The sequence below is a fragment of the Astatotilapia calliptera genome, chromosome 4 (genome assembly GCF_964374335.1).
Source record: "Astatotilapia calliptera chromosome 4, fAstCal68.1, whole genome shotgun sequence".
Classification (NCBI taxonomy): Eukaryota; Metazoa; Chordata; class Actinopteri; order Cichliformes; family Cichlidae; genus Astatotilapia; species Astatotilapia calliptera.
In genome coordinates this window covers 15,374,981-15,388,021 of record NC_137425.1, presented here as the reverse complement: position 1 = coordinate 15,388,021, position 13,041 = coordinate 15,374,981, and the positions used below count along the sequence as shown (strand labels likewise).

At 41.0% G+C, this 13,041-nt stretch overlaps 2 protein-coding genes across 3 annotated transcripts in view; one reads left to right on the top strand and one right to left on the bottom strand.

Annotated features, from left to right (window-relative positions):
- Nucleotides 1-12,808, bottom strand: part of LOC145428252 (nuclear GTPase SLIP-GC-like) — a 44,092-nt gene extending 31,284 nt beyond the window's left edge. For both annotated transcript variants that reach the window (XM_080300252.1, XM_080300251.1), the window contains exons 1-5: nucleotides 12,526-12,808; nucleotides 6,638-7,146; nucleotides 5,956-6,087; nucleotides 4,130-4,222; nucleotides 102-140 (exon numbers count right to left, since the gene is read on the bottom strand). In XM_080300252.1, coding sequence (XP_080156378.1) covers nucleotides 102-140; nucleotides 4,130-4,222; nucleotides 5,956-6,087; nucleotides 6,638-7,099 — 726 coding nt within the window. In that variant the 5' untranslated portion in view covers nucleotides 7,100-7,146; nucleotides 12,526-12,808. The remainder of the gene's footprint in view (nucleotides 1-101; nucleotides 141-4,129; nucleotides 4,223-5,955; nucleotides 6,088-6,637; nucleotides 7,147-12,525) is intronic.
- Nucleotides 1-13,041, top strand: part of ccp110 (centriolar coiled-coil protein 110) — a 664,638-nt gene that overhangs the window by 597,547 nt on the left and 54,050 nt on the right. The gene's annotated exons all lie outside the window — the stretch shown is intronic.

The window sequence follows — 13,041 nt, the reverse complement described above, 5'->3', positions numbered from 1 at the left end:
GACGAGATACTTGTTTTACATAATTAAGTCCCAGTCCCAATGGAGCTTTACTTTGTCTCAGGCAGTTGGCTCATATGTCTGAAATTCAGTATAATCCTTACCTGAACCACATCAGCTGCTTCGTCATGCTCCTGTTCACACTGCAGATAAAAAGTGCAAAGCAGTGTTTAATATTAACCTCTTAAACATGTATTAAAATTGTATTTGTCGTATGGACATTCAATCTGAAGGAAAAAAATGTTTTAAACTGACTTGAAAAGAAATGACTGTTTCCTGATTTGAGTTTTGTTCTTCCTGCCACAATCAAAACAACTCAAATTATATTAGTTAAGAATTAATAAAATTACTCTACAAATAACTACTGCCAGTGAGATGCTGTCAAACACCAGTGGGTCGCTGGTGTTCGCTCTCTGCGGTAAACTATCACTTCTTGTTCCAACACACAGTGATGCTTTTATGTAGCTTATCTGCGTAGCCAATTTAATTAAAAACTTATAACTTACATCAAGGTGTAATCTTCACACAGTCTGTGTATTCACTCACAGTATTCACTCACTTTGTCTTCAGGGGTTCACTAGCTTAGCTTGGCCATAGCCAACTCATTAGAGGCATGGCCTTTTCACCTGTCCCTCCTGCGCTTTCCTGCTCATTGTGTCAGATGTGGAGGCCAGGATCACAGAATTGTAGACTCTGCTTCGAAACCTTAAAAATCCCATAGTTATCCAGGCCTCTTTAGCCCGTGCAGCTAAAGGTAGCGTAGGTCCCGTTAGCTCCCTCTGGGAGATTGTCCTGAGCGGTAGTGATGTTCGATTCGTGAACGAATCGTTCAATACTCGAGAATCACTTTACTGACTCGTGAATCATGAGTCACAATCCCAACTGACTCACTGACTCATCCCTGTTGCTGTTAGCAAGCTAATTCCATTAGTAGAAATATATCTAGCTTATAATTAAAATTGTGTGGGGAAAAAACAACAGCCAGTTTCTTAACAAAAGCATTTCTGCTCTGAACTGGAAGAAAAAACCTTTAGTAGAAACCTCACATCAAGAAAATAGCTCCTTGGTTCACTGTAGCATCGCTCAGCTAACATGCTAACAGCACATTTGAGTTACTCACCCCCTCCATTCCTGTGCTGAATCATAGCATAAGCGAATCACTCAGGACTCACTAATCCCATTCCTTGCTGTGCTGAATCGTAGTACTGAATGGTAAAGCTCTGAATGGTTTAGGACCAAAATACATCAGTGACCTCCTGACCCAGTATGAACCTTCCAGATCCCTCAGGTCATCTGGATCCGGTCTTTTATCAGTTCCCAGAGTCAGAACCAGACACGGAGAAGCTGCATTCAGCTTTTATCAGAATCAGAATCAGAATCAGAATACTTTATTGATCCCTGGGGGAAATTATTTTTTGTTACAGTGCTCCATTATAATTATAATGGAGCACTGTAACAAAAAATAATTTCCCAACATTTTCCAACATTAAGACAAGACAGACAATACACTAACTAAGAATAGTACAATATATACATATATATACATACATACATAAGTCACTCATAAATAAATAGCTGGAAAAGAAACGTGTAGTTGTAGCAGCAAACAGTGTGTTAAGTGGATGCGTTGTACAGGGAGATGGCCACAGGCAGGAAAGATTTCCTGTGTCGTTCAGTGGTGCTTTTCGGTAATCTCAGTCTCTCACTGAACGTGCTCCTGTGACTGACCAGCATGTCATGGAGTGGGTGGGAGGTGTTATCCAACATTGTCTTTATCTTGGACAGCATCTGCCTCTCCGACACCACCTTGAGGGAGTCCAGCTCCATCCCCACAACATTGCTGGCCTTACGGATCAGTTTATTGAGTCTGTTGGCATCTGCGACCCTTTATGCTCCTTATATCTGGAACAAACTCCCAGAAAACCTCCGATCAGCTGAAACACTCAGTTTATTTAAATCCAGGTTGAAGACTCACCTATTCTCAGCTGCATTTGAATAAAGCACCAAATCCACACTTTTAAGCTTAAATTTCAAAACTTACATTAACTACTGATTTTATCTACCGTTCTGGTTTTATCTGTTTTGATTTTATATACTGTTTTGTTTGTTTGTTTGTTTGTTAAGTGGGTTTAGAGCTCTGGGTAGCTCCCCAGCCGGGTCTAGACTGGGTCTAGAGAGTATTTTAAATTCAGGGAATTTAAAATAGAAAGTAGCTCGTCCACAGAAGGACTGGTAGCTCCCCTTACGATAAGGGTTCAGATCGCGCGAACAGGTGTGAATGAATGTGTGTGTTTAGTTAGTTTGTTTGCTTGTTTTAATCAATTTTAAATCATGCTTTTTATTTGTTTTTGTTTCTAATGTCTCTGTAAAGCACTTTGAATCACCTTGTTGTTGAATTGTGCTATACAAATAAATTTGCCTTGCCTTGCCTTGCCTAGAGTAAGCGAATCACTCAGGACTCACCCCCTCCCTCCTGGCTCACAGCTCAAACGAGTTGAACGAATCACTGACTCACTCACCCCCTCCCTTCCTGTGCTGAATCGTAGCATAGAGGAATCACTCACTCACCCCCTCCCTCCCGATTCGCAAATTCTTTTTCTTCTTGGTTAGCAACCAACATTAAGGTACATTAGCGCTCGTGCTTCATAAGACACACTCACCCCTCCCTCTCGGTTATCAGCTGTTGAAACTCAGAGCTGTTACCTTGGAAGAGTCACCTTCACTGAAGACGAAGTCCGATAGTCTGACTGACGCAGTATAACATTCAGTCTACACTTTGTTTTTTTTGAAAAGATCATAAGCAGACTTAAGGAAAAAATATATGAACTCAGTTCCACCACTATTAAAAAAATAAAAATGCTCAGACTCGCATTCTGCTGCTGCAATAATGTACGTTAAATAATTAGAAATTCGCTATTTCACTAAATTATTTAGATAAGAAAATATATATGTGACATGTTTGAGGAAAATACTAATGACAAAAAAAAAACAGAAAATTCTAAAGGTGTTTTTGTTTTTTTCCACGTGTATGGGGCAAGGGGGCGGTACTACGGTGTTGTTTGCCGGCAATGCGAGTTAAGTCGCAGGGTGGTCAGGCTTGTGTGACTGGGGCCTTGCTTTGACTCAGGTCACCTTAGTGTATATTTATGAAGAATGAAGGCATGCTGCTTCATTATCTGATTTCCAATAACCCTTACGTGATCCAAATCAGCTGTTGCTATCACTATGTAGCAGGGTGTGGGTTTTGCAGGGTGACACAATAGGACTTTCATGAATTTCCCCCATGCACATTAGTGGTGTGAGATACTGCTGGATTTGGTATTCCTTTTATACTAAGTAAATAAAGGCCCAGTATCAACGATTGTGATACAGATACTAATGCTTTTTAATAATTATGGTGGATGGTGGATCAAACTGCTAAATCAGAATGAATTTTCATGACCTGTAAGTGTTTGGGGGATTTTCTTTTCTTTGGATTATTAATTAAACCCAAGGACAGAAAACATATAATGAGAAGTCTGTATCACATCTACTTGTAGTTTAAATATAGTAACTGCACAGTATCCCTTTTACAGTTAACACAAAGGGGTTATGATATATTCGGGATATTTGTTTCAATCACAATAAATGTTATTATGACACTTGAAAGCAGCAGCACTTAGATAGAGGTTGCCCTTAGGTTGCCTCTTTGATGATTCTAGGAGTAACAAAGAAACAGAAACCAGTATCCCAAAAAGTTAATTCTGTTCATCTGGACTGTTTTCAGTGGGAGAAACGTTTCATCGCTCATCCAAGTGACTTCTTCAGTCTCAGCTAACTGCAGGTTTCCCCAACCGTATAAACATTTGCACTTTATATAGTTGGGAAAACTTGGGATTTACTTACCTGGATGATTGAGCATGTATCAAGACAGAAACTAATATCAATCTCATTATGCTCCTATTTATCAATATCAAAACAAACTTTGGCATCTATGTTTTGGTTTGATCCGCCCACCACCAGGGCCATGCAGAGCTGTTTAAAGGGGCGGGTGCTCAAAGTTAAAAACAGGCACATAGAACCAGGCTGAACAACAACACACATTCTTTAAGAATCTAATACAGAATCGCATCATACTATATCACTGTTTTACCTGATGGGGTACAATGTTGCTGTTGAGGAGTTTCTGCTGATCCTGCTCCTGATAGTGCAGGAGGAACGGGCTGTGTTGAGCTGCGACTGGAGACTGTAAAAAGTCCATAGGAGAGATGGTAGCTGATTAAACAAGTGCTATGAGATAATAATAAAAAGATTGGTGAAAGTGCCATGTCAGCAACCATAAGGCAACAAAATTGTGAGAAACAAACTAGACTATGAATCACTCTTTGCCTCTCTTCTTCCTCCCATCTCCTCATCTCATTTATCACTCTCCACTTGCTGTCCATCTGAGGCACAATTTACTATTGCAATAAACTATTATTTAATTATCCACACTTAAAAACTCATCCATCTATTCTATAATAAAACAATAAGAGAAAAATGTTATAGAACCAAAGCATTGCAGGTGTGTTTATCATTGTTTTATGCTGGAATACCTCTGCAATGCAACAACTGGTACATGTGTTCTTGTGACCTGTGCTGTTTTTTTTATTCCAGCCAGAGAGGGATCCACTGCGTTTAGCCTCAAAAAGCTCCCTTTGTCACTGTTTCCTTACAGGGCATGTCTGGACAATGTCATATCATGAGTAAAAATGATAAAAAAATCTATATACATAAAATATGCCCACATACATACAGGTACACAGGCACATACAGTGATATTTTATACCATCTCCAGAATACTGCATATATCCTACTATGACCACATGTTTGCATCATGGTCCTGATCAAGAATCCTTACTGTTTATTCCTAGCGCTCTAATAATAAAGTAATTAAAATAAAAAAATTAAGTAATAAATATATAATAAAGTATTTATGATGATTCAGTTTGTTTGACTATCTACTCTGTGCAGGCAGAAAGCCTATTAAATGCTTAAACTGTAGAGATACAATAATGTTGCTGCTGTAAAATCAGCATTTTGTCATATTTGAAATATAAATCTAATATATTCCGTTTAATATCTTTTCTTTAAAACAGTGTTTTTCCATAATACTGTAATTATAATGAACCATAATTATGTGGACATGCATATTAGATAGTTTTTAGTAAAATATAAGCCCTCCAGAAAGGCAGGGAAACGCCCTGTAACTTACTTTAATACAAAACACGTTCCCTAAAACGGTGGACAGAGCTACAGACCCATGACAGCGTTACCCAGTTAGCTGGTGGCTAAAACCAACACTACTTGTGCAGTTATTAAAAGGACAGGTAATGTTTGTCCCGCTGTTACACACACAGCACGCTCATTTGTTTCAATTCGTCAGTTGTCACAAGACAGTTTACCAACGTGTATAAAATAAGCTAATACTGCTGTGTACTGTAGACTAAAGAATACGCTGTACACCTACTTACTGGCTTTTGTTGCATCAGTCTCCTACAGCTCTGCACCGCTCAGACGGCAAAAAATGCTCGTGCTCTTTGCGAGTTCGTTCCCGGTTCGTAACCAGCACGCTCTGCCATCAAGGGCGATCATTGGTTAATGGTAGTCATGTGACTGATGGAAACCACATCCTTTTACTTAGCAAAACTATGATTAATAGTTAAATATTATTGTTGAGGGGAACAGACAGGACTCCACACGCACACAAAAATAAACAAAAAATAGTAATAAAAATAAAAAATAAATAAAAATTATACTCAAGAAAAGGGCACTTGGGGAATCCATCAGGAAAGGGGCAGGTGCTCAAGCCCCCCCCCCCCCCCCTCGCACGTGCCTGCCCACCACTAATACACACATCTAACCTTCACCAACTCCTCCAACAATGAGTAGTCTGCGTGCAACCCCAATTCCCTATCGTACAATCCCTTGGCACCTTACCTGCTGCACCTCCATGGCGTCCTCCTGGCATTCCTGTTGAAAATGTCCCAGGCCCCCACACTGCTCACGCACCTGTCCCTGTGTCTGTGCATCCACCAATGAGCCAGGTACAGCGCCTGTCGCTGCCAGGACCTGGGGATAGAAAGCAGAGAGGAAATGGTTGTTGGAGCGTAGCCAGTGGTCCTCGATGGTCAGTGTCGCTGGCACAGGCATGGAAAGTTTGCTCCTTGGGGCCAGTAGGGTACCAAAAAGTGATCATCTGCCAAAAAGGGGTTTCCAGCCTTTGTCAAAAAGTTTACTGCAGGAATTTAAGCTGTTATAAATTACTTGTTGACTTAGAATCTGTCAAAAATATTGCTCATGATGAATATCAAGTAACTTCAAATCAGGGTAAAACGTAATTGACAATAACAATGTTTTTTTCAAGAGAGAGCTAGCCAAGAGGGCATCAGAAATAACAAATATAACATCACAGTTCTATAATCAAAAATAACTGGATTGATGACAATATGGGTACAAATACGCATAAAGCCATAAAGATACTTGGAAGACAGATCATTTCTTTATTTTATATACAACCCCTTCATAAACCCTGTTGACTAAAGTGCATTTACTAACATAAGTAAAGATATTAGACTTAAAAAACCAAAACATCAAAAATCACTCTTTTGCAGATGCTCACCTCCCCTGGCTGCGATCTTCTGGGGTTTTCCGTCCGCGCCGCCAGGTGTTCTTCAGCCAGCCTCACTGCCGCCTCCAGATTGGGTGGCTTGCGACACTTGACCCAGTCCGCCATTTCCCTTGGGAGCCCCTCCACAAACTGCTCCAGAACGACAGCCTCCAGCAGCTGCGCCTCCCCACTGCCAGGATGCAGCCACCTCCCCGCGTCATAACGCAGCTGCTGGGCAAAAGCCGAAGGCCCTTCTTGTGGTCCCATGCGGCAACCACGGAAGCGGCGACGATGGTCTTCTGGAGAGAGTTCCAGGTGGAGCGGATTCGCAGCGGCCCCAGACTGAGGCAAAAGGTTTAGTAGCATCTGTGTCTGCCGCTGGTGCAGTACTGCCTGCTGCTGCTGCAAGTCTGCCATGTCGGCCAACATTTGAGCCAGTGCGCGAACTTGCTGTAGATTCTGTGGGTTTGACATGTCGTAGCGGCAAGCTGGGCACCACTGTATCACTCTGTTACTGATCTCTGTTATGACACACACAAGGAGACAGTTCTGCGTCACGTTTCACTAATAGTTTTTATTTAGTTCACAACTCGAACAGGCATCAGCTCTTTCTCCCAGCCTCCCCTGCCGCTGTCACCTGAACTCGCTCTACCCCTCACCTGATGCTAAACCACAACCTGCCACAAAATGATATGTTGAAATTTAATGTAATTAAACTTCCTGACGGACAGGAAGCAGCATGTGAGGCTGGGAAAGAATGTCTCGGACTCCCGGACCATCAGCACCGGCTCCCCTCAGGGCTGTGTTCTTTCTCCTCTGCTCTTCTCCCTGTACACAAACTGCTGCACCTCCACCCACCAGTCTGTCAAGCTAATCAAGTTTGCAGATGACACCACCGTTATTGGACTCATCTCGGACGGGGATGAATCTGCCTACAGGAGGGAGGTTGAACGTCTGGTGTCCTGGTGCAGCCACAACAACCTGGTGCTGAATGCCCAGAAGACAGTGGAGATTATTGTGGACTTCAGGAAGCACACAGCCCCACTCCCCCCCATCATCCTGTCTGACACCCCCATCACCTCTGTGGACTCATTCCGCTTCCTGGGTACCACCATCACCCAGGACCTGAAGTGGGAGCCCACCATCACTTCCGTCATCAAGAAAGCCCAGCAGAGGATGTACTTCCTGAGGCAGCTGAAGAAATTCAACCTGCCAACACGGACGATGATGCAATTCTACACTGCAATCATCGAGTCCATCCTCACCTCCTCCATCACCGTGTGGTACGCTGGAGCCACTATCAGGGACAAACAGAGACTGCAGCGTGTTGTGCGCTCTGCTGAGAAGGTGATTGGCTGCAGACTCCCATCTCTGCAGGACCTGTACACCTCCAGGACACTGGGGCGTGCAGCTCGGATCTCAGCTGACCCTTCTCACCCTGGACACAGTCTGTTTGACCTGCTCCCCTCAGGCAGGAGGCTCCGGTCCATTCGCACCAGAACCTCTCGCCATAAGAACAGTTTCTTCCCCTCTGCTGTCGGACACATGAACAATAACCGTATGACTGTTCCCACCACTAACACATGACCCTACGCTGTGTTCACTGCATCATTCCATGTTTAGCACTGATCACCACCTGCACTCATGTATATATCATGTATATATCTATCTACTTAGCATTTTTAATTCTTATTCTTATTTTATATTTTTATGACAGTATGTTTGCACTGAAGCACCGCAGCAATTTCCTTATGTTGTAAACCTGCTCAACATTTGGCAATAAACCCTTTCTGATTCTGATTCTGAATTAGCGCACCATAAAAGTTCTAAAACAAACTCACCTGTATGTATTAACGTAAGTGACACTTTTCAGATGAAAGATAAGAAATAACAAATTAATTTCACTCTGGGTCCAGCCAGGCATGGACTGGGACAAAAAATCCGCCCGGGCATTTTGACTAGAGACCGGCCCACCAGGTTATATAGGAAAAACCATAAAGCCTTTGAATGAAAACAAACACTGTTGTCACAGTGATGTACACTGTCTTGTTGGTATATATGTATCAATCTAATAAACTTAAACCTACACCATCCTCCCTATTCTGGTATTCGAAACAGTACTTAATGGAAATATTAAACAACCTAACTAATAGGGTTGACAAATCCTACCCCCCCCCCCCCCCCAAAAAAAAAAACAAAAATAGGGAACCACCCCCCACCCTCTGCCTCGTGATGCTTAATTGACATAATTGTCTTTAATTTAATGCACATGTAAAAACAAATGGACAGAAATCAATTATTAACACACTACAATAATGAAATAATAATTTCTTCAACATAATTGTAGACTGCACAGATGATACCTTCAGAAAGGAAAAACTACCATAGCTTAGAGTATATATTAGACTTAATATTTACTAGATACAATAATGGATTTTTATACATTTTACATCAAATGAAAACTTTGTTTGTAAGATTCAGATAATTATTTATTAAAAACCAGACATTTTAAATGAGAATTTCCCGGTTAATGCCCTACCTGGCCCCCCGGCAAAACTTAGCTAGATCCGCCCCTGCACAGTTACTAGCTGTCAACTACAAAGCATCCTGGTGTTATTTGTCTCTCAGAAACAGTTCATAACTTCCCTTCAACTCATTCATGTCACCTAAAAGGTAAACCTGTTTCTCCATCACCTGTTCAGCTCTGATGATTCAGTAAGGACATTTCCTGGTTTCATCTTCATGTTTCCCTCTCACCACATATCCAAACTGATATCATGACCAGCAGCTTTTACAGCTGTGTTTGCAGCAAACATCAGCTGATACTAGAAAGTAATATTGAATCAATTCTAACAACAGCTGACCAAGCTTAAACGTGCTGCTATTGTTTAGCTCGACATCCGCTGGTTTCCTCTTTCTGGCGCAAAGTGGGTGTCAGGCGTTGTGAGGCGAGGAAGAAGGAACCCAAGCGCAGGACTCGCAGGTAGGTGCAGATTTATTATGAGGAGTGGATGAACAGAACAAAGGGAGAAAATGGCTGGCTGGCTGGACAACTGACTGGACAACTGACTGGAAGGGTGAATGGCTGGCTGGCTGGCTGGCTGGCTGGCTGAACGCAGACGGAAACGACAACAGAACATCACATGAACATCATCAATGACCCGACACTGAATGGGTGTTCTAAAAGGGCTTAAATACACAGACTGGTGATAATGATGATAATGAGAGACCGGTGAGTACACAGCTGAACATAATGAACTAATGATAATGGGAAGAGGACCGAACATAATACACACAGACCAAGGCTAACACAATAAAACAGGAAGTGGAACAGGCAGTAGATAAACAGTGAACGTGAACTGAAAATACTGGGTCACCGACCCAGGAACCCTGACAGTGGGCAAGCGAGAGAGACGGGACAGAAAAGACGATCAGCTGATCCTTGATCAGTTTCATGACTGAAGTGCCAAACAGGAGAGGGAGAGAGAGAAGGAGAGAAGAAGAGGCAGCTGTGCAGCATAAAGACGCAGAATAACTCCAGCTTTCTGTCTTTTTTTTATTCTAGCTGAAGTACGGGACAAATCGTGTTCCTTTTCACCTCAGTACCATTTTCTTATATTTGTCTGCAATAAGACTGCATTCGGAGCCATTGCCCAAGCAAGGGGGAGGGTGCATCCAACCTCCTCGGCTGTAATTGGTCCAGCCCAGAGTTTATCATGACACTTTGGCCAATCCATGAACTTTCATTGTTTATACCGTTACAGAACAAAACAAAACAAACAAACAAAAAAACATCTGCCCATCAAAAAACGAAAAATCACCGCCTACTGGGCAAATGCCCGGTATGCCCAATGGCCAGTCCAGCTATGGTCAGAAACAAAGTAAAACCTGGTCTGCCGATCAGGGAATGAGAAAAGCAGGAAGGGCTGACGAGAGTGGCTGGATGTTTGTCAAATGTAGAAACTGTCTTGGTTCATTGTTGTCTGTATGTCAAAGTTCAAATGAGTTAAAGGGGTCAAGTAGAAAAAGAAAGAAAAACAAAAAAACTTTGCAAAAATGAATAATAATAAATTAAATAAAAATAACAAAGAAGAAAAAGTTACATCACTTACAACAGCAACAATGAGTTTGAGGTGCTGTTTCAACTTATTCAGATTATTCTCATGTACTATTTCATCAGAAACACACATTGTTGACAAAGCAGAACAAGAGGATCTGACTATCCTTCTTCTGACAATAAGAGAAGTAAATTAAAAAAAAATGCAGGGAGGCACACACTGGAACAGGGTGAAAAGAAAAATCTAGCTAAAAGCAAAAGACCAAAAACAAAACTGAGACTCGGTTTTGCAAAAAGGTGTAGTTGACTGTTTGGCAAAAGGCAAGTGAAAGTGGATCTCTGCATATAACACAACGCTAAACCTAGACAGAGTAAAGTGGGTGTGCAGGGAAAAGCAGAACTCAGAAAACAAAAAAGGGGCTGGGGGAGATGAAGAAGTGGTGTTGATGCATGACTATCCTTCTTCCAGAGCTGTTTAGATAGATAGGCATAGTCAAAAGATGCTTATATTTAACTCTGTGACGATTAAACACATAAAATATGTAATAAAATAGCCTTGTCCAGATAACAGAAAAATAACTGCTATGGAAAGTCACACGTAAAGCAAGGTCAGGAAGCCTGCGGGAGGCAAAAAGTGTCAAGTTCTTAATGAAAGAGTACGACAATAAGACTCACTTTCAGTTTCTGATAAAAAGGAAATGAAACTGAACTAAAGATTAAATCCTGCCATCTTTCCATTTACAGGTTTTCATACACAAATCTCTCTAATGCAAAACTTCCCAAAACCTAAATGCATTCACCAAATTATTTCTGGTTTTCTTTATTACCAGTGTTGGGGAGTAACGGAATACATGTACCGGCGTTACGTCTTTTAAATGTTATACCTCTGAAAACAGTCGTTTATTGCAATGAAAGTCAACATAAATATTTCACATTCTGTACTTCTCAATGTCACAGAGTGGAAGGAAAAGATAAATAATAAACCAAAATAATAAAGTGCTAACTATATATATATATATATATATATATATATATATATCTGAGCACGTTCCCTCACAAAATGGCAGCAACACCTCAACTGAACATAATGTCACTGGAAACAGAATAAAAAATATTTCTGACAAAATACTTAAAGACTTTTGCACTTTAAGAACGGAAGGAGAGGAGAGTACTTTTTCTCAGACTTAAGCTGAGTTTGATAGAAAAGTTCTAACGGTCTTAAGTTCTCCGTTCTAAGACCTCCACCCATTTTGTGGATGAAAAAGTTATTTTAGCCACAGAACATCTGATATGATTTTCTTGGCTGTGCGGACCAATCAGTTTCAGTTTATACTGTTTATTCTTGTGCTCTGTGTGCAGCTGGGTTTGCTAGTTCACAGACTTTATAGAGCGTATTAGATCATGACAAGAGGAATGCAATGTACATTTTATCTCTTACACCCTAAACCTCCCCACCCCCAACTTCCTGGCGCATCCCACGGCTCTGGAGAATGTACAAAATGTTTACATTGGACTGCAGAACAATGTTGCAGCACTTTTAGTAAAAGATTTTATGTTTCACAGTTAACATATCACATCAGTATCAATATCTGTACCCATCAGGGACACATTTCAATACTTCACCTTCAGATCTCTCCAGCCACTTACTTAGGCCCAATTTTCTTCGCACAAAATTATTCATATGCAAGAAACTAAAACTAAAAGATAAACTGTAATATTTAATTTTAAAAGTACTGCTTGAAAATGAGGCCTTTGTAATCAACTGCTCCTTAAATGCAGTGACTCTGATCCTATATTCAGATAAACTTTTATTCAATTCAGATTAAAAGTTTAAACTACTTACCTTTGGTTTAAAGCAGTGCAGAAAAAGACAGTTGACAATAAGAGAAGTAAATAAAAAAATTCAGGGAGGGAGGCACACACTGGAACAGGGTGAAAAGAAAAATCTAGCAAAAAGTAAAAGTCCAAAAACAAAACTGAGACTCGGTTTTGCAAAAAGGTGTAGTTGACTGTTTGGCAAAAGGCAAGTGAAAGCGGATCTCTACATATAACACAACGCTAAACCTAGACAGAGTAAAGTGGGTGTGCAGGGAAAAGCAGAGCTGAGAAAACAAAAAAGGGGGTGGGGGAGATGAAGAAGTGGTGTTGATGCATGACTATCCTTCTTCCAGAGCTGTTTAGATAGATAGGCATAGTCAAAAGATGCTTATATTTAACTCTGTGACGATTAAACACATAAAATATGTAATAAAATAGCCTTGTCCAGATAACAGAAAAATAACTGCTAAATAGCTTTAATAAAATATCCTGCATTCAGAAAGTCTAAAGTAAAGAGCACAGAAAAAGTGGTTGTATGAAT